The following is a 23,434-nucleotide window of genomic DNA, read 5'->3' on the forward strand; positions in this document are numbered from 1 at the left end:
TCGTCGCTCGCTAGATCCATTGCGCTCTATAGAAATTAGAACAAAAAAGAGACTGTTAGCGGTCTATCTCTCTAAACATATATGGCATTTTTTGTGCTCTCTTCCCCCTCCTCTCCTCTCCTCCTCCCCCCTCCCCCCATTTAAAAAATCTTATGGCAAAATTTTGTAGGAGGTGTATTCGGATTTTCCTCGTGGACGTTTATGTCAAAAGGTATTGGATACAAGATCTTCCCTATGAACGCAACTTAGAGAAACGTTCCGCCTGTTTTCATACTTGTATATATTTCGCTCGATCTCATCGGCTGCTCACCAAATATTCGACACGCATAGTTAATTAAGACTCAGAAAATCTGTCGAGGCCTAATGTTGCGATGTCCGATCTCTGCCCTTAATGAAATATCGAAATGGATAACATATTAATCGCTCCTGAGATGGTTTATTTAGGAGATTTGACATAGACGCGTTTAGATTCGTTTATGTTTCAGGAAGAGGTGTGCTGTACACACTAATTTTTATTACATTTGAGGAAACCAGGGGAAACATTTTATCTTTAATTCCCCTCGATTGGGTATTTCTAGAACTGTAATATATATTAAAAAATTGTTATCAAAAAAGTAATGAAACAAACATCTGATGCAGCGTGATGATTTGGGAGATGGGGAACTTCTCTGGCCCTCTTTTCAAGTTACCCAACAGCCGGGATGTGTTTTGCTTTTACATGTTACGAGAGATCGGGATGACATTTCACTAAACCGAGGAAAATTTATAGCGTGATTCTCAGGTGCATTTATAGGTACCATTCATTTATTTATTTTGGTGGAAAAAGCGCCTTGTAGATTTATGATTGGAACTAATTTTCATCATTATCATTAAAAGTCACCCCAGTTTTTTCGCTTGTCTCAGCTAGTCCTGTACAAATTTGTAGCACTCGCCAGCTGTCGCCTCTTCGTATGAAGGAGGAAGCTCAAAATCATCCTCAATCTCCAACCTGATCAGCTCTTCACCTTCAAACAAGGATGACTGCGGTATTACAGCTGTCGGGCCTCCAGGGATGACGTCTTGGCTACGGAGGGGGCTACGATGCTCTGGCACTGACTGAGTCTCGTCATGGAATTCCGGGCTTTCTTCGTTTTTAACAGCCACAATCGAAAGATCTGAGACATCCCAAAAAGCCTCTTCCGCCGCTAAATCCAACCTTCTGTTGGCAGATCTAGAACCGGGAGCTTTGCAACCCGTCCCCGCCACTTTGATCTCAAATATGATGTATAATATCAAGCTCAACATTAGGACGACACACCCAACACCTGCTATAGTAGCTCTCCCTTCCCTGCCATCGAACACGATCAGCGAGATGATTCCAGTCAGGAGAAGCACAAACCCAAAGCAGGCCGTCATCAGGCAAATCGGAGCAAGCATGCGCAAACACTCGTAGCATTTGGAGCTGACTTCAGATGAAACGACCAGAGAGTTTTCTGTGTTGGTGTCCGACTGCGACTGTTCTGTTATGTGGTCAGCCATTTTTCAGCTGAATCTATAAGGATTGGAATATAAGCCATGACTCAAATTGGCTGCATGGAATAGCACGTCGTCCCAAATGCAACAAATTCAAATAATTAACGAAACTAGTTAGTACAAAGCTTGAATTTGCCATCTTTTTTTTTATCCTGAAACTGCACAGGACACTTTCAACTGGTGAATCCAGACCGTCAGTTAACCTTCTTAGTCGTTGCTGATAATCTTTTTATTTTAATTTTATCGATTTTTATGTATACGGGGGCCCGTTTCTCGAAAGTCCCGATAACTTACCGGGCACGATAAGTATAATGTTTATGTCGCCGATTACACAGTGATTACAGACATGGTACTTGGCCAATATTTACTGAATTATTAGATTTTAAAATTTATTATTCAAAGCTAACAAAAATTGACTTCTGTTAAGAAACGTTTATTAACAAAGGCGCTTATCGGGCCCGGTAAGTTACCGGGACTTTCGAGAAACGGACCCCTGGTCACCGATTGATACCAGTCAATCTAGTCGATTAACTGACCGGTTTTATCAGTCAGATACAAAGGTTGAATTCGCTGAATTCTAGGACCTCCACATGCGCAGTGCTTCCTAATGCAATTTGGATTAAAATCTTTCCGGCAAAGTGTTTTTTTTGTTACCAAAAATAACTTTAGAAAGTACTCTAATCTCTCATTTACAAAATTTATGAAATGTTTACTTAGGTTTTTTAATTTTCCCAGCGTCTTTCCAGGCAACCAACCGCTAGCCAAAGAACCTAAGGACCCTGGGGCCCGTTTCTCGAAAGTCCCGGTAACTTGCCGGGCCCGATAAGTGTCTTTGGCGATAAATGTTTCTCAACCGAAGTAAATTTTTGTTAGCTTTGAATACTAAATTCTAAAATCTTATAATTCTATGAAAACATTGGCCAAGTACCATGTCTGTAATCACTTTCTAATAGGCGAAAAAACGTTTAAAAATATACTTATCGGGCCCGGTAAGTTACCGGGACTTTCGAGAAACGGGCCCGTGGGTACGAGATTGACGTGAAATGCACTTTGGCGAAAATAAAAAAGTCGTACTTAATCCTTCCAGGCTCTATAAGGGACAATTACGAACAGTTATTTAAGTGAAAGGTGAAGGTTATAGATTTATGAAAAAAAAAAAGGCGGCTGTGGATGGGTTTAGAAACTTCACATTTATTAAGTAAAACTTTTTTTTCTCGTATTTGTTGCGACTAATTCGTTGTAGAGCGATTAAACTATATAGATCAAACAAATCTATTTAAATATATTTTGATCAAAATAAATTTCTCAAGAAAAAGGCAAATGTCACGGAATCATTAAAAACATTTGGTTTTGTAAAGAATAGAGAGAAAATTTGCATTGACGTAGTGGAACGTAGAATCTATTCAAAGCTATCGCTATAAGTTATGTTCCCTTTTCCCAAAAGTTTAATTTTTAATAACGGCTAATTTGCGACGATTATAGTTTACTAAAGCATATGCAACGAGTTTGCCTACAAATTCTGAAGGTCTCTGAAGAGTCTCTTGGCCGAGACGAAACGCCGCGTCAGACTAGCCACGATCAATTCACAAGTATTTGACAATTTTTCAATTCTTTATTGTATAAAGCATATGCGTTTCATAAATTCATCCTATTTCATTGGTGATCAGCACTGGTAATTCCATCGTCATTATTAGAACTGTGCACATTGTCATATAAAGTTGTCACTGATCAATTTGAATTTCCTAAATACACACATTAACACGCGAACAACTAGAAAGTATATCCCGACTCAGGATTTAGAATTATGCAGAAAAAAAGAATTATCTCGCTTTAAGCTTTAAAGAAGTTATGTTTTCCAACCATACCTTCGATGGGAAACTGTTCGGACGTCTTCTTGTTGCTATTACCCACACCGATGGCGGACACAACTGGTCTTCAGTTACTTTATTCGATAGCGGCAGATTTCAACACAGATGTACGATCATTGGACGCATACTCCGGTGTCAATTACTGAACTCGGGGATGGCAATATATTTGTGCGTGTATGTTTGTTGACAGCCAGGTTGATCAATATTCAAGGGGATATAAAGTCATTCAGTGAAATTCTGTTCTGATTGGTCTGATGCCAAAAGAGCTAAATTATGCAAATAGATCTTCCAGGAAATGATCGATTACTTTAATTTGCAATGATAATTTTGATTTCTATCAGTTTTTTATTTATTTATTTGTTTATTTATTTATTTATTTATTTATTTATTCTTCCCGTTTAAATTCTGCTCTCTTCTCAGACGTCATTCATTTCGCTTCAATGGCAAAATAGGAGATACCAGGCGCGCAGGCTATCCAGGAAATTTATCGAAACAAAATTTCGAGAGCGAAAAAATGGAGGAAGGGGGAGGGGAGAGGAGAGAGAGGAATCTCTCTCCTCTCCCCCTCCCCCTCCTCCGTTTCTTTCGCTCTCGTCCCAATATCCGCTTGGTCAAAAAGCGAAAAACGAACAAAACTCCAACGGAAACGCTTGCTACTCAGGCTACAAAAAAATGCTCAAGTTCAGAAATGGCCTTGTATGCGAATGTAAAGTAAAGGATTCACTATTTTGTCCGTAGTTTGCTTTGCGAAATTACGGCAGGAATTAATTAAGGAAATCCCCTGTTCCCGGCAGAGGTAGGGGCCGGTTTAGACTGCGGGAATTAATCCTTACCAGTCAGACCGCCGCGCAAACGTGTTAAAGAGGGCAACGCTTAATAAAAGTGAAAGACCGACTCTTGAGACTACACTGTGAGCAGTAGCTAGCGACCTGAAGAACGAAAGTGCAAGAATCGTTCGTCATAAGATTACCACGTTACATTATATCTCAGTAGTTGTTCGTCGCCGTTATTTCGGAAATTTTGACTGTAATTCAGTGTTCCAATCTAAACAAATTAAACTTCATGTGAAGTAACTTAGTCTGGATTCAATTGACGCGTGGTGCGCAACTGGATTTTTCGTTTCTCCCGGCATCGCAACTGGTAGCGATCAATTGGTTTCTAACCGTTTCGAGCTATACGCCCCGATGGCATCCTTAAGACCACGGCACGTAACTAATCCATCCTTCAACCCTTCAGACTCGGGGGGGGGGGGGGGGGGGGGACTCTCATATGAAAGGGGCAGGGACGCGCGTCGGATATTTTGAATTAAACCCCTGAAGGAGACCAATCTGGGCATGGCCCAAACTTTCTTGACCCCCACAAAAGAGGCCATTTTAAAACACAGACAAATAAAAAATACAGTAACTTTTCGCGTGAAACCCTAAACGAGACCTTCACGGCTAAATATGATGGCGTTTTACTCGGAACAGCCTTAGTGAGACCAAAATCCGAAATTTACCCCACTAAGCGAGACGATAAGCACCCCCGCCTCTTTTATATGAGAATCCCCCCCCCCCCCCCCCCGGGCCTTCAGAGCAATGGATTTTGCGGTAACCTTGAAACTCTTTCTTTTTATTTTAGCTCACGCGGTTCTTTAAACAAAATCCCCATACGGTGGGGGAATATCATTTAACCACGGTATTCTATCCTGGCTATGAGTCATTTCAAAGTCATAAGGAGGCGGCGGAGGATTTCGAGTTCCGCTCCCATAGCTTGTCGGCGCTCCAGAATCTAAGCCCACCCCACTCACGCTTACAGTTCTAGAAAACTCTCCGGTATTTGTTGCATACAAGGTTATCGTGTGCCCGGCATCCCTGCCACCCGGATTTTCGGAAACGAGTGCACTTCCAGCCAAGTTTAGAGATGTCCCCGTGCAAGTGCAGGATAAAGTAAGAGCCGAGTTTTCGAATCCCTGGGAAATCGCATAAGGAGGTGGATTATCGGAAACTGTTCCTTCCCCGGCCGGGGGAGTAGAAAACCCCGGGTAACCTGGTAGAAATGGAATAGCCAACACTACATCCGGGCTTTCTTGAAAGGTTTGCCGAGGATACGCTGATTCCAGGGTAATTTTAGTCCACCCGCAGCCACAGCGGCGGAGCAAATCACAGACGAACGCCAAACATACGCCAATGATGGCCAATACTATTCCAAGAGCGGCCACCTCGTTACCCATTGAAGCGAATCCCACCACTGTGAAAGGAATCCCCACCGCAAAACAACTGACATAACACAGAAAAAGGAACAGCCACCAGCTTGAAACTCTGACGCCAGTAGTGTTGTAAGGGCAGGAAGGTAACCGACAGGATATCCAGTCAAAAGAGCCAATGAATTCTCGCCGTCTGTTGCTCGCCATGCGATCGTCGCTCGTCATTTCTTTCGATTCCTCGATACTCTCACTTTCCTGTGTTTTTTTTTTTTTTTTCATTCAGTTCTGTGAGCACCCGAAAGGAAAAATAGATCGAAATATACATCAGCAGTTTGATAGCAAGCTGTAGCGTAGCAGCGAAACGAAACGGGAAGAAAAATAAATTTATGATAAAAACATCAACGTTGGATCAAAGTACTGCACTCACCCTGAATAGCAACTGACAGTCGACGAAAATAATTTCTGTACTCGGCGAGGGCTTTCAATTTGTCATCTGGTTTTGAAAGAAAGCAGTAAAAAAAGCGAGCTGGCAGCCCTTGCTTGGTTTTCGCTCAACGATTTCCGAAATTGTGACAGTGAAGAAGATTTTTATGATGAAAAACAAAACAAACTGACATTTTCGTGCTGTTGGCGATTCTGCACGTGCAAAGCTTGTGAATCGGCTCATTTAAATTCATCTTCGTGTTTGCCGGCTAACTACTTTGCATTCGTTTTGCTGCTGGGGATGATACCAGAACTAACGCCACTTTGTTTACCACGCACTCTTCACGTGCTAGGTTAGAGAGGAAATTTATTAAAAATGTATTGTCAAGCCTTACCGTACATAAGGTTTTTCGTTTAGTACTTACAGTTTGCTAGTTATAAACTAACCCTTATAATTCGAAATTCCGTCCTTTTCATTTTTACGACTGAAATTGCAAGAAATGTCACCGAAAAGCCAGTGAAGCAGGCATTATTTTGCTTTTATTTTGCTGAGGTGACTCGCGGGGAATTAAATAAATAGAGTCATCGCTTTATTTGGCTCTGGGCGCGGGATTTAATTTTGGTCACGCACGCACAGATTGTCAGATGAGCTCGATAAAAACCATTCTTTTCTTTTTTTTACCTTTTTTTTTTCGAAATAACTGTTAGAGTTTTTATTGAGTAAAATACGTTCAAAATGAATTAACATATAGTGACAAGTAGAGAACTGATTGATTGCTGAATGCGTCTAACAATTTTCGCATCACGCAAGCATGCACGCAACCTTGACATGACAGACAGGTGGCATGCCGATCGCAAGTGAATTTTCTGAATATTTTAAAATGCGCACTCTGAAAACAGCAGCAGCTCTCGTAAGTTTGTAATTGTTTTAATTGTGTACCAGCTGCTATTGTTTTTAGGGTTGGGGGTATTGTTCTGTTGTTTGTTCTATTGTCTTCTAGGAAGGTTGCAAGCCAATCACGTGAGACCTCATGACAGCTGCTTAACCGCCCATGTCTGACCGACTGTCGATCAGTTGTGTTCAACTTGAAAATAAACTTTTTACGCGAGTTTTTATGCAAAGTTCAAGCAAACAGAATTATATCAGGGCCTGTGGAAAGTTATGATTTTTCTAACTCGACAAGCCGTAAAAAAAAAACTGCTTGCATAGACTTTCAGGAGTACATGTTTTTAGAACGGCTATTGGCTATGAAAATAATTTCGCATTACCGTTTGTGTTCTTTCACACCCGCAGCTAAACTGACCCAAACGTAGAACGAAAGTAACCGGGGGGTAGTTTTAGCCCTACGTATCAAGCTGTGAGCAATACTAATATTCGTTGCCACTTGTAAACATCTTTTCTTTTGAGACAATAGAAAGGATTCATTCTTTCGGAGAGTATTATGCTGATCTATGACGCTGGAAAAATAGATTTGAACCGTTATATTGAAGAAATGCGTCAGGGTGGTAGCGAAAAGAATCAATTTCTTAGAGACGCAGTGTTCGATATCCTGTTCGATATCCCGGAGTTTCGATACCCTGTTCGATATCCCGTATTGTCATAACGGTATTGCCCAAATAGTTCGGATCCCGCTAGAACTAATCGGACTTCACTGTCGGTGTAAACTCTGCCAGAGATTCTTTATCCTGTATCAAAATATCATCCCTTTTACAGCGGTATTAAGTTTTGACATCTCGAGTAAAGGAATCAAAGTCGTAGCAACCATGATGATCAAAAATCGCCTGACAGAAGATACGTTCTGTGTGCTACACTTCGGTCGTCGTTATCCCTGGTGTCACAGAACTTTCATATGAAGGCGGTGGAGCATTTCCGTCGACATACACTCCTTCGCCGTCATCATCAGATAGGTCCGTGTAATACGGCGGAGGGGCACAAGCTACCCCCGTCGTTGCATCACAATAGTCCGCGTTTCTAGTTACCTCTTCGTAAGTCGGTGGAGAACCTAATATCCTCGACAGAAGAAAATTGATGTCTCTTCTTGAAGTAGATAGGCCAGTTCGCTGCATATCGTTGGTATTGAAACTCTCTCGGTCGCGAAGAATCAACTCGAAATATTCGGCGCTTTGTGTTACAGAAGTTTCACGATTTCCTTGCAGCGCTCCTTGCGATGATCTTTGCTTGAAATAAGACGAACAACATAGACATACCAAAGTTAGCAATCCGAGACCAAACATCGTAAAACCTCCTGTTCGCATCTGCAAATTGTCCTTGATGAGAGCGACTACCGCCATTAGAAAGCCGAATAGAATTAATAGTACCGCGACGAGAACCCCCTTCGTCTGGCGGTAACTTTGTGTTGTAAGATTCCAGTGGAAACCACTGTACCAAACAGCACTGAGTTCATCCATTTTGAAGCTGTAATTATTCTACTTATGAAAGTAATTCAGTATCAGACAGCACCCTTTTAACCTTTCCACAATTTGCATATCATGCATCAGTTGTGCATGATATATGCACCCGTGTTGTTCGAGTTAAAGACGTTAAACGCAAAGGTCAAACTCCGCAGACTTCTGATCATACCGTCACGTTGTGAATGTGGGCCCTTGGTTTATTTTTAGAGAGAGGGAAGGACTGGCTATTGTTGTATAAAAGGAGCTTTGCTCGTCAGCTAAACAGATGGGTCGTCAGATTGACAGTGAAAAGTGGACTTAAAACAGCTCCGGGCTAAAGACTTCGTGGACACACTAATCTGCATGACTTCAGAAAACTTTTTTCCCTCCCGGTTCAGTCGGTGGGCCTTCAGTTCACACTGAAAGCAGAGTTTTCGACCACTGCGAATGGATCATTATTATGAAGACCCACGGAAACGCTTCCCTGGCAGACTAATCCTATTACGGCGGAGGAGACGAAAAATAAACAAAAATGGCTAGAACAACTGGAATAAATTATAATAAATTAGCGCGATACGGTATTTCCAGGAGTTTCTCCCGAGGAAGGTTTGTGTTGAATATAGCATATTTCGGTTATTCTACCCATTTTGTTTATCTTTTGCCACCAAATGTCGCCGCCAAATTAGGAGAAGCCTGTCGTCTCTCTCTCTTTCAATGAACGACTTATCTAAATAAGACCTTGAAAACACTGGCAGATTTTTCAAGTTGAAATCCATTTCCATCCACGCCATCCGCAGCCAAACGAAATTAATAATAGTTTCTGTGTACTAGTACTAGGGTTATCGGCTAACAAAACTGGACCATTTTTTGACGTTCCATCGATTCAAATATGTTTTTTGGCTATTCAAAGTGCCACAAAAACATAGGCGACACTGCCCCTTTAACTCCAAGCTCGAAGAGTGTTTAAGGAGCTGTGGTTGGCACCCTGATATGATGCCGCGGAGAGACTGGGTACGTGACGATGATTCTTGTCAGGAAATGTAATCGGGGATAGAGGCTGTATTGAGCGCGAGGCTTGTTCCCAACATAGTTAATTGAGGGACTGGTTATGAAACCTTGTCTTCTTCAAAAGTTGATTTTAATACTGGTGCAATTGATGTTGGAAGGGTGGGGGGGGGGGGGGGGGAAGGGGAATTCTGTCCGCGCTGACTTACTCCAAGATCGGCCGTCATTTTGAAAACATGGCACTTTCAGATTGCGGACCTTAACGAAAACATCTTTGGACGTATTATCTCATTGTCAATCGCATTTTCATAGATATATGGAGGGGGACGGAACCCCAAAAGTCCAAAATCAACGGATTAGTTTAATCTGAAGAAAAGAAATATACGTTTCCTGAAGTCATGCGGATTAGTGTGGACGAGGCTTTTAGCCCAGAGCTGTTTTTATTGTTAATCTCAACAATAGTAGCCTATCCTCATTAGAAATCCATAACGAGAAATGGGAAGAATTTATACCATTTTGTCAAATCATGATTAATGCAATCCTTTTAAATCTTAATCCGTTTCAGAGTAAAAGTGACATTATTATAATTGCTCCGAAATTTAAACTAAAGAAGCTCTATGTAAGTGGCTAATTATAAATGCATGGCGGTGGGCTTTATAAATATGCAATCACATAGATAAATACCTATATACATGTTCCTTGTGTACAAACGATAATCTGGTTGGCAAAATTTAACAGAGATAACAAGATAATACAATTATACTTGGTTCATTATTCCTTAGTCCATTGCGTCTTATTCAGCTTATTATAGACGCGCGAGTGAGCAGTAACGGGGTCCACATATCGATAACAACTAGCAAACTATTAAAGAGCATTATATTTGAACCAATTTCCCTGATATCTGTGGGGCGAGTCGGACAATGCAACTCAAATACTAGTGCCTAGCCACAGCTATACACTCTTTTTTTTTTTATAAGAACCTTTCTTATAAGAACGTCGAGGCTGAAATTAACCAAAATTTTAAGAACATAATAAGAACATTACCCAGGCTGAGAATCAATTAAGAACATTTTTATTTTGACCAATGGTTTAATTAATATGAAGTGTATAAATTCGGATAAAATGATACGTGTAAAACTTCAGTTTATACAGTCCAGTTATAAAACCAAATGATAAAGGGATACATTTTAATATTAACCCCTTGGCACCACATTACAGCAAATGATATTGCTCTTTGATAGGTGTATTGGTCACGTCCGCATGAATTTATTAGACTACAACTGGCAAGTTAGAAACATCTTAAGAACTTTTTCAGGCTCAAATTGCCAAAAAATAACAACGTTCACGGTCTCAGCCCCAAAGGTACACCGTTCTTATAGAAAAAGAGTGTACTGTCAGGAATTAAAATTTCCATCACTGAGCTTGAAAACGTCCACAAAAAGACTTTGGATCTAACCATGATGTTCTTCAAAAGGAACGACGATTATGGTGGGTGAATATGTTAATGGTTACACATCTTGAAATCTTGGGTACCTATTCGCCGCGATGCTGCTAGCTTGCAAATTTACTACTTGTCATTTCTAACAGCAGTCTTCGTAGGAGGGAGGCGCCATTTCGGGATCAGAAGTTTCTGAAGGAAGCAAACTTCCACGAAGTCATGGATATGACTCCAATTAGGATTCTTAGAACTTTCGGCAACTGCAACTCGACTGACTTGATGCTCAGGCACGTCTGCATGTTCTTCATGATCACGACTCGAACTTGTACCTTCGGAAAGGAACCAATCTTGCTCCGAACGCAACAATACCATAAAAAAAGAGTAATAATCCACTGAGAACCATAACAAGCGGACCAGCTCTTTTGAAGGCTTTTAGCGAAGCCGTTGCGCCCACCACTGTTAAAACGATGCCAGTGATAAAAACAGCAAACGGAATTAAATGGTAGAGTTGGCAAATTCGTTTGTCCGTTGGCCTGTTCATCTTTGTTACTCAGCGATCTGCTGTGCACTGACTAGTGATTAGCAGGCCGATGTCTTAAACAGACTATAGATAACAGGCAAACAGGATATAAATTATCGATGATTCAAATACATCCGTTCTAATAATTAAGATATATTGAATGTGAACTACTAACATATCGATTTTTAATTGTTCGGCAATTTATTTTAGGTGCCATGCAGCCCTTTGGTAATGACGAGCTTTCTGAAACCTTCACTCTATTCTAGTCCAAAATATGCATGGATTAAATATTTAATTAATTATCGACGATTCAAAGAGTTCGTTCTGATACAAGTTAAGATATATTTAAACTGAACTACTAAAAAACAACTTTTAATTGCTCTGAAATTGATTTTAGATCATGACATGCAGCCTTTTGGTTATGACGCGCTTCCTGGAACCCTCACTCAATATATTTTAGTCCAAAATATGCCATTTTCCCTACGATATTTCAGACCATGCATTTTAGACCATGCAAATCTTTCAAATTATCGTGTTAACCCGCTACAAATACACTCGATTGCAAAAGCGTTGACGCCTAAAAAGCATAAACCGTGAACGATGAGACCCAACGGATTTGTGGGTAGTGTTTAAACAATAACCTTATTTCCATAATCAATAATTTACTATTCTCATTCTTTGCAATAAAAAGGTACATTGCTGACTTAATTCTTCCGAATAATTTTCTACCAAATGTTGCTTAAGTTCATTAACTGATTTGAACTTAGGCAATCGCGAATTGTATGTGACTCAAATTGGCCCTTGTTGGCCAACTTGGACAGTTTCCATCATTCACCACGTGCAACTAATTTTGGTCATCAACCGTCGCACGAGAATAGAGTATTATGCAAGTAAATTTAGTACACTTATACCCATAAAGCCATTGGGTCCCATCGTTCACGGTTTATGCTTTTTAGGTGTCAACGTTTTTGCAATCGAGTGTATATAAGAAGCTAAATTGGTCGGAAGACCGAGATAAAAGCGGCAAACATGTGAGAAGGAATTGTGAAGGCATTGGATCCAACCCCATTTTACTCTTGAAAATCAGTCAAAATCTAGACGTCATTTCAGACCAAAAAGGCCCAAAAACCATACCCTTTGGCGCCGCACATATATAAATAGCCTTTACAGGGGAGTACCCCCTCTCCCCTCCGGATAGTCATTTGGGTTGATTGTCTTGCAAGGTTGTATGATGACCCCAAAGGCTGAATGCGTCATGAGAAGCCCAGGCTGCCACAACTCCAAGTCACGTACATAGTGTTGTTTCGTTTGCTGTGTTATGATGTGCGTTCATGACAAATCGGCCTTCTTACATAGCAATTTATTTTGCTTAATAGACAAGAGTCAAGATGAAGCAAATGCTACCCTCCCCCCTCCCCCACGACCTCATCCTCTGGAGCTTGTCTCACTGGCCTGCTTAAAACTGCGCCAATGGACTCGCACTGAATAGGAACAAAAACAACGCGTAATCCTCAATTCTTTCCAAACTTGTCTCGGAGCATTCTCGGTGTTCAAGAAATAAGCAGGAAAACATTGAGAGAGAAAATAAGTGAAAAGGATAGAAACATTTCTCAGAGATGCAAAAAATTCTGCTCTGTTTTGTTGAGAGAATCGGGAAGATGGAATCAAAGGGCAGAGTTGTGAAGGGATGAGTTGCTGGGCCCTCCATAAATTGAAGGTCCCCACCGTACAGGAATCAAGTGTCTGGTGAATCCAATCGCTGGAAAACAAAATTCCAGATCTTTTTAGACCATAGAAGCTGGCGTGCCCATGCGTGTCGCAGACTAATTCAGCAACAGTATTTTACCAGCCCTTGGATTCAACATCCACTTTATTGCAGTAGGGCAGGGACCTTCAATTTAAGATAAGGCCCAATCGCTCATCCCTTCACAACTCTTCCCTTCGATTCCCTCTTCCCTTTTCTCCAAAAAAAAAATAGAGCAGATAAGTTTTGCATCACCGAAAAATGTTTCTATCCTTTTCACTTATCTTTTTCTCTCACTGTATTTTTTGCTCTGTTCTTGAACACTAAAAATAATGCCCCCAAGGCAAGTCTGGAAGAATTGAGGATTACGTGTTGTTTTTGTTCCAATTCAGTGCTCTTTTGACGCAGTTTTGAATAGACCAGTGAGACAAGCTCAAGAGGATGAGGACCTGGAGGGCGGCAGTTGCTTTAGCTTGACTCTTGTCTATTGAGCAAATAAATTGCTGTGTAAGAAGGCTGGTTTGACGTGAACACAGCAAACGAAATAACACTATGTACGTGACTTGGAGGAAGGGCTTCTTATGACGCATTCAGCATTTGTAAGGGGTCGTCACACAACCTTGCACGGCAATCGACCCGAATGGCTATCCCGGGGGAGGGGATACTCTCCTGTATAGGCTATGTAGATATGTGTGGTGCCAAAGGGGTATGGTTTTTGGGCCTTTTTGGTCAGAAATGTCGTGGAGATTTTGACCCTTTTGGTCTGAAAGAGGGTATAGTTGGTCTAGAACTAGAACTGGGTATGATTTTCACGAGTAAAATGGAGTTGAACGCCTACACAACTCTTACTTACATGTTTGCCGCTTATATCTAGGTCTCTAGGTCTTCCGACCAATTTAGCTTCTTGTAGATTTGTACCGGGTTAACATGATGATTTGGAGGATTTGCGTGATCTGAAATAGGCTATCATACTATGATAGGGAAAATCGCGTACTTTGAACTAAAATGGGGTAAGAGTTTCAGGAAGCGCACCACATCTACCCACCCAAATTTTCGGGGACTATCTCCCCCCGGAATGCCTGCATCATACGCATCACCACCTAAGGGCTGCATTCCACCTAAAATATTTTGCAGACCAATTAAAAGTTGGTATTTAGTAGCTTACATTATAAATATCTTAATTATTACACCGGGTGTCCTTGAATCGTGGAAAATGTACATCCTGTTTGTCTATTATCGAGATGTATAGTCTATTAATCTCCACTGTCTACTGGTCACCATTCAGTGCACGTAAGATTCCACAAGTCAAACATCAAAAGCAGATGACAACTTACTGCACAGCAGATCGCTGAGTAACAAAGATGAACCGGCCAACGGACAAACGGAAATGCCAGCTTTTCCATGTAATTCCTTTTGCTGTTTTCTTCTTGGGCTTAGTTTTAACAGTGGTGGGCGCAACGGCCTCCCTAAAGACATGCAAAGCAGCTGGTCCGGTTCTTATGGCTCTCAGTGGATTATTGCTCCTTTGCATGGCATTATTGCGTTCGCGGCAAGATCGGTTTCTTTCCAAAGGCACAAGTTCGGGTGGTGATCATGAAGAACATACAGACACGCCTGAGCATCAAGTCAACCAAGTTAAAGTTGTATGTTCTAAGAATCCTTCAGGTTCGAGTCTAAACCATAACTCAGTGGAAGTTTGGGTTCCTTCAGTACCTCCTTATCTCGAAATGGCGCCTCCCTCGTACGAAGAAGCTGTTAAAATGACAATGCAGTAAATTTGCAAGCTAGCAGGGGCGAATAGGTACCCAAGACTTCAAGATGTGTAACCATTAACACATTCACCCGTCATGCATAGTCGTTCCTTTCGGAGAACAACATCAGTGGTTTTAGATCGAAAATCCTTTGTGAACGTTTTCAAGCTCACAGTAATTTTGATATTCAACAGTATAACTGTGGCTAGGCCCTATTTTGTGTTGTCCGACTCGCTCCAGAAATATGAATTGGTTCAGTATACTACTCTTGAATACTTCAGGCCTAGTTGTTAAACAATGTGTGGACGTTACTGTTCACTTGAGCGTCTATAATAAGCTGAATAACACGTAATGGCCTCGACACGCATGCAGACGTAAGGAATTATGAACTAAGTATAATTGTATCTTCTTGTTATCTCTGTTTGTTAACTTTGCCAACCAGATTTATCGTTTGTACATAGAGCACATGATGTATATAGGTATTTACCTCCGATATCGATATTTGTATAGTACTACGATTAAGATCTGAAAGGATTGCATTAATCAGAATATGAAAAAAAACAATATAGATTCTTCCCATTTCTTATCATGGATTTTTTAATGACGAGCCTTTTTTTATTATTTTTTTAGATTTTATTTTTATTTTGTTTTTCTATTAGTCGTTCTAATCGATATGTACATTTTATATTGGCTTTCAGTATGGAAACTGAGGGTTTTATTTCCAAAAAAAAGAAAAATCACTTGCTTACAACTGGCATAACAATTTTATTGTTCTCGCTCGTCCTCGGAGTCTTCGTAGATGAAATCCTGCAGTGTGAGCCAGTGGGACGTATGTTTCTTGACATTTCGCACAGTGAATTTTGATCCGTTCTCGCTACGCCATGTATCAATATTAGCGCCTTGCATTTGATGTTGAGCACTTGAGAGTGAATGGTAATTGATATGACGATGAACTGTCTGCTGAGACAGGTGAAAAAGGGACATGTTACATTTTTTTTCTCCTGGGTAGTCCCGTTGTTTGGACGCGGTTAAGTACGCAGTATTATATAAAGTGTCAAGAGCTGATTTTTCATTGTGCAAAATTCTTTCTTACGTTTACGTGCAAATAATACATTCATATTTCATTGACGTCCCCCTGAGGGCTTTACCTTGGCACAACAGACAATAACAAAACACTGAGTGCCATTAGACGCCGCTTCTTTAACTTTTCTATTCCCGCAAGATATCCAAATCATTGTATCAGAAATAATACATTTAACACGAGGAATGGTGTTTCATCCATTTCTATTCACGGTTTGATCGCGAAATATTATAGTTGATCTTTATTCTTCTGTCGGTTACCAAGGCAAGTATTAGGCTAATCTGATATGAAGTTGAAAAACGTAAAATGGTATCAAAAAATAAGGAAGGCAGTACATCCAACTAATATGTGCGGAATATCGAACTGAATTCCATAGCTGACGTGCAGCGTTTAATAGGTCTGCAATAACCGACTGCAGTTCTGACTTCCTGTGGAAGTTCAGAGCGCACTTTGCGTTTCTGATTATCCGTTCAGGGTTGACGTCACAGGTGAACAAAATGTTACGCCTGCAGAGCGCGGGGGACACCCATGAAAGCATGCATGGAGCGTAAACGAAGAAAAAAAATGCTGCTCTAGATTTTCTTTTTCGCTTCTCTCGCTCGCTTGACGAGAGAACGACGGCTGCGTAGGCCAAAGAAAAAATGATCACTGGGATTCACATTGAACAGGCAGCTAAAGATTGAAAATAAACGAAGCCACTTGCTGTGATAAGTTGTTTTCTCGAGACATTGCACTGATGTGTAAATTAAATAACTTGAATTTCTATTTGCGAACCAGATAATTTGTTTGGCTATTGCTCAGTCTTACTAGCACAGGGTGCTTATTGCTTGCAACTGGCCGAGCGAGAACAGTTACAACTTCACAAACCACCGTAGGAGCACAAGTTGTGTGGAGACTGGTTGGATACTTGCAAGCATGCACATGGTGTGATTGTTTGAAAGGCACTGACTCTGTAGTAACGGAAAATAATTTTGTAATTTGATCAGGGAAATATGTTTGAGTCAAACTGAACTTATGAATTCAACCGAAACTGCATATCCTACACAACTAACTATTCCGTTAAATGATGCCGGTTTCTTTTACTTTTCAAAATTAAGTTGCGTTAGTTCCACAACAGTTTTCAAGCTTACCGTTGAAGCAAGCGGAAGTTGTCAATTCGGTTTTTGATTGTTTTGTTATAGTTTGTTAAAAACATTCAAAACGGAACAAGACAATCGATACCGTAACAATGTCTCAGCTCAGAAAAATGTGGTTTTTTGTCGAAACATCTACACTGAACACACATTTTCAGTAGATATAAGTTCAACTTTTAATAAAGACTGAGTGTAATACCTTTCGTTTTCATTTTTTCACATTGAAGCAGGCATTCATTTTGGAAAATGAACTACAGTGTGCGAAGTTCCAGTTGCCATTACAGGTGACACAGGTACGTCACGTTTGCCCACAATTCCGGTGGCGTAACACGCAGCAATACTGATACGCTCTATTTGTTCTATGTGCCACCGACAAACCAGACGAAATTATCAGAACTGCTTATTCTGTATCATCGTGGTACTATGTCTGTCTGTCTATTTTCTTATATTATATTTATTTACTCTTTGTACATAGAACATACCTATCTATGTATTATTTTATCTTTTCTATCGTTTGTTTCCACAGTCCCCCGTCACATATTGACTCACCACTTACCCCAGTAGTTAATCTCCATTTAAAATTTTTAGAGCCGTTATATATTTTTCACTACTAAAACCTTTGGTCCGGTGGGAACAAGTTCAACTTATCGAAATATTTGCCTGCATTAAATCTGCCCTCCTTTTTATCCGTTGCACTAACGTTGCAGTTTTGCAATTGGTCAACGGTGCATCTTCAGTTTGAGTAACGTCTAGTGCATGTAAACTTCCTTTCTTTCCTCAAAAACTGAAGGAGATTCGGAAAGAACACGTGCCACACTTTTCTACGTTGCGTCACGTAAGGGACCCCTGCATTCGCCGGAAAAATTCAATGGATTGCTATACTGGAAATGGAGCCCAGCGTTTCGTCTTCCACTCCGTCATAAAGCGCGGAAAAATAAGAGCTAGCCTTGAAAACACTTTCTTAAACTTTTCATACTGAGCTCAACCAATAATCGACGCTTTGACTCGAAGTAAAAACTTACTTAACATCTGTGGACAAAATAATATATTGCATAATATAAACTTCGCAGTGTGACGTAGGTCTTTACAAAGCCTACTTACTACGTATGCAGTCGCACTGTTTTTGTTCCTCCGGCCCAATGGTTTAGAAGTACCGTAATTCAACTTACAATTGCTTTCCGGTCAGATTATTTCCGGCTCTTTAGTATCACCGTGTCGTAAGCAGTGCAGAGGATGTTGAAAGCCATGCAGTCAACCAGAAACTGGCTAAGAACCCGGCTACAATATAAACGAAAAAAACTTCGCGAGAAGTCGCTTTTCTTGTCGCCAACAAGCTTTCTATAAACTACGAACGCGCAAGCTCTGAGTGCAGAGAACTGTTTTAACCACTTCAACAACCACAGAAAAACTGACGAAAAATGATCCAGCTACCCAGCCCAAAGGTCTGCCGGATTCTTGACTTTAGTCCTCTCATTTGTGTCGTCACTGGTTTGATTTTAGTGACAGTGGGTTTCGCTGCGTCGTTAGAAATTGTCAAGATCGCTGGTCTAGTTGACATGGTTACCGGTGGTCTGCTGCTTGTTATTATTCCAATTTTGAGAGAAAGGCGACACCGTCTCTCAGAGGACACAAGTTGCGAGGGGCGTTTAAACTCGTGCCAACAGAGTGGTGCACCGCCTTCTGACGAAGGTTCCATCTGTCAACAGGGACCCATTCATGAAGTCGAGCTTTGGATTCCTTCAGAACTTTTGGTTGGTTCCGAAAGTGTGCCTCCTTCATACGAGGAAAGTGTCAACAACAACAGCATAGAAGTTAGCAGCGCAGTTGTGAACTTTCAAGACACACAAGGATTGGACAAGTGCAACAAAATCCCCTCTGAACCTTCTTCGGATAAGGAAAGGCGCGATGATGTATAGCCTCGTCTAAATTTCCTTAATATTTTAATTGCTTTCAGACAATTTTAGCAATTCTTCTTGGGATATCTTTCTGCAAATAATCAAGACATATATATCATTTCTGTGCTGGTGTGGCCGGCCCTGTGGGTGTACCCCAATTAGCCACAACACAGCTGATAACTCAGCTTTCAAACTGAAAAGCAAACATAAGGACTTTGAAATTGATTTGAGTCCATTTCTGTTCAAAATTAACAGTCCTATGAAGGTAATTAGAATACCTTAGGAACAAACCATTTTTTGAAAAATCGAAAACGTTGCCTTTCTTTGCTGCTTTGCTTGTTTCGTTACAATTACCGCAAGCCGGTTTAAGTGGGCAATGCAATGTAAAGATATGAAAAAAATACCTTAATAAATTGTTGTTATTGTTGTTGTTGTTGAATCATAAAAGGAATTTTATAAGTTATTTAATTAAACGTTTGGTACCTCTTTGTTCGAGTCCGTCTGCCTAGCAACAGATTGAGTGATTTTCACGTGAGCAGTTAGTAGTGACCAAAATTTGTAACTGATGATACCCACAGACGTAAAGCCGAGATGGAAGTCAGTAAATATATGAAAGCCGTTTATTTTGAGTTGCAGATGAAAGAATTATTAAGTTAGCGACCGTCGAAGCTATATAGCCAAATGAATTTTAGAGGTCAATTAAACATTTAACTCAGTTACACTTATTACGCAGGATTTTAGTCATATCCTGCACTTACTGATTTCTTGTTGCTTTTTTGTTGTTCGTACCCGCTTTACGGGAACGTGATTGCACTGTAACAATTACATGAATATAAATTAAGTTCCTTTATATTATTTAATTTTGTTTAAACTCTCTGATGAGGTTTGTGGCTATGCCATAATCATACGAAACCGGTCATAGAATACAACTTGAGTCTATAAGATTTCTTTGCTGACGGCACTGCTCCGTAGTTTCATTTGTTTAAAAAAAAATGTAAATGCATACATATTTTATTGATCTTACCCACCTAACGGCTTCTCAACAATCAAAGTGAGCTCGAGAAGCAAAAGAAACAAAAAAAATATAGAGCAGCATTATTTTGGCTTCTTTTCACGCTCCTTGCTTTCACGACTCTCTTGAAACCCAGAGACTGTTACGCAAGCTTAATGTTCTCTTAACCGATGACGTCAATCCTGAACTGATAAAACGCAACAAGTTGCGCAACACTCACTGCAGATATGCTCTTATATTGATACTCCGCACGTTGCATACTGTCGTACCGGTTTTGGGATATCCATTTACGTTTGTCAACTTTATATGAGTTGGCCTACTAGTTTCCTAGTCGTGGAAAGCGACAGAAGTAACTTGCTAGTAAAAGGCGTCTCTGCTTGACTGCGTCCATATACATCCGATTACACTTTATTTGTTGAGAAGGCCCTTACGGTAGCTCTTAGTATTTTAAATGTTCTCCTTGGGTACCCCTGAAGAAAACGGCGTCCCTGCTTGACTGTGTCCATATACATCTAATTACAATTTGTTTCTTTCTTAAGAAGTCCTTAGGCGGGTAACACCAATAGTCCCAATGAAATATGTATGTATTTAAAATTTCTTTCAATAAACACTGACTAGTGAGCAGCACTGTTAGCAATGAAGTTGTCTCATTCGGCCGGCTTCGTCTGATAACTATAGCTACAAACTTCATCAGAGAGTTAAGACAAGATATGTACCTAAATGTTTTCCCGTAAACCCGGGCGGTGCGAACCACAAAAAAGCCACTGGCAGGAATTAAGTCCAGGATATGACTAGAATCCTGTGTAATTGTAATAAGGGAAATGTTTAATTGCCCACAGAAATTAAGTTGCCTTTCTAGATGCGGTGGTCTCTGACTTCGGTTTTATCAGTTAAAGACATTCAAGTGAAAATCACTCGATCTGCTGCTAGGCAGTCAGAGAAAAGGTATTCGTCCTCGATAAAAGATGGACCAAAAGTTTAAATAACTTATATCGTTCCTTTTATTATTCAACAACAATAACAACAATTTATCAAGGTATTTCGAAATATTTACATGGCATCGTCTATTTAAACTAGCTAAGGGGAAATTATAAAATCTTTAATCACATCAATTTAGATAATAGTAAACAAGCAAATCAGTAACTAAAAGGCAACGTTTCCAATTTTTTAAAAAGTGTGTTCTAAGGTATTCCAGTCACTTTGACATGACGGTCAACCTAGGAAAGAAAAAATTCTCTGGTTGATCGGAAATAGGCTCAAATGAAATTTAAAAGCCCTTATGTTTGCTTTTCTGAGTTTGAAAACTAACGGTCATCAACTGTGTTAAGGCCAATTGGAGTTCACGCTTTATAAGCACAGGGCCGGCCACACTGTCACAGACTGAACTAATATGTCTTGATCATTTGAAAGACTGTCCTAAGGAGAATTGCTAAAATTGCCGAAAACAATTAAAATATTAAGGAAATTTTGATGAGGCTATATAACATCACGCCTTTCCTTATCCGAAGAAGGTTCAGAGGGGATTTTGTCGCACTGATCCAATCCTTGCGTGTCTTGGACGTTCACAACAGCTACTGCGCTACTACTTTCTGCGCTCTTGTTATTAACACTTTCCTCGTACGAAGGAGGCACAATTTCGGGACCAACTAAAAGTTCTGCAGGAATCCAAAGCTCGACTTGCTGAATGGGTCCCTGTTGACGGATGGAACCTTCGTCTGAAGGCGATGAACCATTCCGTTCACACGAGTTTAAACGCCCCTCGCAACTTGTGCCGTCAGAGAGGCGATGTCGCCTTTCTTTCCAAATTGGAATAATAACAAGCAGCAGACCACCGACAGTCATCAGCACTGGACCAACAATCTTGAAGATTTCTAATGACGCAGTGTTGCCTACTATCGTTAAAATCGAACCAATGACGACACAAACGAGAGGAGAAAAGTCTCTTGCCTGTATCCTGCAGTCCTTTGGGCTGGTTAGCTGGATCCAGGAGATCATTTTTCGTTTTCCTGTGAATGTTGGAGAGTTAAAACTGTTCTCTACACTCGCGTTTCCACGTTCGTGGTTTAAAGAAAATTTGTCGACGACAAGAACCGCAACTGATTAGCTTTCCAGAACGCGGTTCTGTTTTTTATATTGTGGTAGGGTTATTAGCCAATTTCCGGTTGACTGGCTTTCACACTAAAGACGTGACGTAAGAAATGACGTAAAGCAATTATAAGACGAATTACGGCATTTGTCAACCATCGGGCTGTGTAAGCGAAATATCAGCTGAGACTTAGATAGTTATTTTATATCGCCCCTGTCTTTGGGCTGAATCAGCTGGCGTCAGACTGAGTACAGCACGCAAAGTGTTGTCAAGCCTCGATTTTGTTTCCCGCGATTTACCGGGTGGAAGACGAAACGCAACGGCGTTGGGCTGTATTTCCAGTCGTGTAATGACTTTTGAATGAATCTGCCCTCCTCTCTTTCCATTGCACTTTATACTCTGCAGTTTAATTGCGTTCTGGCTTCCGTTGTTGTGACGTACACTACGGAAGGCCCCTTCTCGTCAAAAAGGATATCCGGGACCAAACGCCGTAATTTACTACGGTGATGCGTAGCGTGAGGGTCCCTACATTCAAAAAAGTCTTTACATGACTGGGAATACAGCCCAACAACAACAACTTTATTTCACATTTCCTTACATTTTCACAACTTTTCAAACTGTTTTGTATTACAGACACATATTACATATAGAATATACAATTACATTTTACGCTGAATATATGTTATATTGGTGTAAGGAAAAACCTAGAAGCTAGTTCTTTGCAAGTAGTTTCGGAAGTGCAGGACATCACAATGACTAGATGCACGACAAAATCACAGGAAACATATATGCAAACACCTTAAAACAAAAAAACAAACAAAAACAAACATAGATGGCGAGAAGAGAAATCAGTCACATAATGTGTAGTTGCAAAATTAAAGCGTTGCGTTTTATCTTCCACCCCGTAAAGAGCATATTTCGCCTCGTCTTCGGGCTAATTGCTATACGTCCTCTGCACAGAGTACGCAAAGTGTCAGTGTCAAGCCTCGCTTTGAAACAAAAGCAAGGCCGGATAACACTTTGCGTACTCTGTGCAGTGTGCCCCCCCCCCCCCCCCTCCCCCGTATAGCAGCAATTCATGAATGTAAATATATGAAACAAATCTTTTGAACTGCGGATGAGAGATCAAATAGAAGAAAGATCTATTTGATCTCTCATCTGAATTTTTTTCAGGCTTTCTATTCGCACTAACTGCGAGGATCTTTCTTCTACTGATTTGATTTGTATAGCAATTCGCCTGAAGACGGGGCGATATATGACAGATTTAATATGCAAAATAACTAGACAGCCGCGCCAGCGCCTATACATCTGGACATGTCCTGCGAATGCAGACGTATTTCCAGTTGTCGCTTCTCCCCGCCTAAAGATTTTCGGCGGAGCCGGAGGAGAC

At 40.6% G+C, this 23,434-nt stretch overlaps 3 protein-coding genes across 3 annotated transcripts; all 3 read right to left on the bottom strand.

Moving 5' to 3' along the window:
- Positions 1 to 668: 668 nt before the first annotated feature.
- LOC146473555 (uncharacterized) lies at positions 669 to 4,901 on the bottom strand. The gene is made up of 2 exons (XM_085118221.1): positions 3,378 to 4,901; positions 669 to 1,531 (listed from the first exon to the last, which is right to left on the bottom strand). Exon 2 carries the CDS (start codon positions 1,516 to 1,518, stop codon positions 904 to 906), a length of 615 nt encoding a protein of 204 aa, XP_084974347.1. The 5' UTR covers positions 1,519 to 1,531; positions 3,378 to 4,901; the 3' UTR covers positions 669 to 903.
- Positions 4,902 to 4,970: 69 nt separating this feature from the next.
- LOC146473556 (uncharacterized) lies at positions 4,971 to 5,844 on the bottom strand. The gene has a single exon (XM_085118220.1). It carries the CDS (start codon positions 5,842 to 5,844, stop codon positions 5,014 to 5,016), a length of 831 nt encoding a protein of 276 aa, XP_084974346.1. The 3' UTR covers positions 4,971 to 5,013.
- Positions 5,817 to 8,397, bottom strand: LOC146473557 (uncharacterized). The gene has a single exon (XM_085118222.1). It carries the CDS (start codon positions 8,395 to 8,397, stop codon positions 7,795 to 7,797), a length of 603 nt encoding a protein of 200 aa, XP_084974348.1. The 3' UTR covers positions 5,817 to 7,794.
- Between the last annotated feature and the right edge of the window lie 15,037 nt (positions 8,398 to 23,434).

The sequence above is a fragment of the Pavona decussata genome, unplaced genomic scaffold (genome assembly GCF_977016875.1).
Source record: "Pavona decussata unplaced genomic scaffold, jaPavDecu1.1 SCAFFOLD_93, whole genome shotgun sequence".
Taxonomy (NCBI): domain Eukaryota; kingdom Metazoa; phylum Cnidaria; class Anthozoa; order Scleractinia; family Agariciidae; genus Pavona; species Pavona decussata.

Excerpts from the sequence above, each read along its gene's own strand:
- LOC146473555 (XM_085118221.1), bottom strand. The coding sequence starts at position 1,518 with ATGGCTGACCACATAACAGAACAGTCGCAGTCGGACACCAACACAGAA.
- LOC146473556 (XM_085118220.1), bottom strand. The coding sequence starts at position 5,844 with ATGAAAAAAAAAAAAAAAACACAGGAAAGTGAGAGTATCGAGGAATCG.
- LOC146473557 (XM_085118222.1), bottom strand. The coding sequence starts at position 8,397 with ATGGATGAACTCAGTGCTGTTTGGTACAGTGGTTTCCACTGGAATCTT.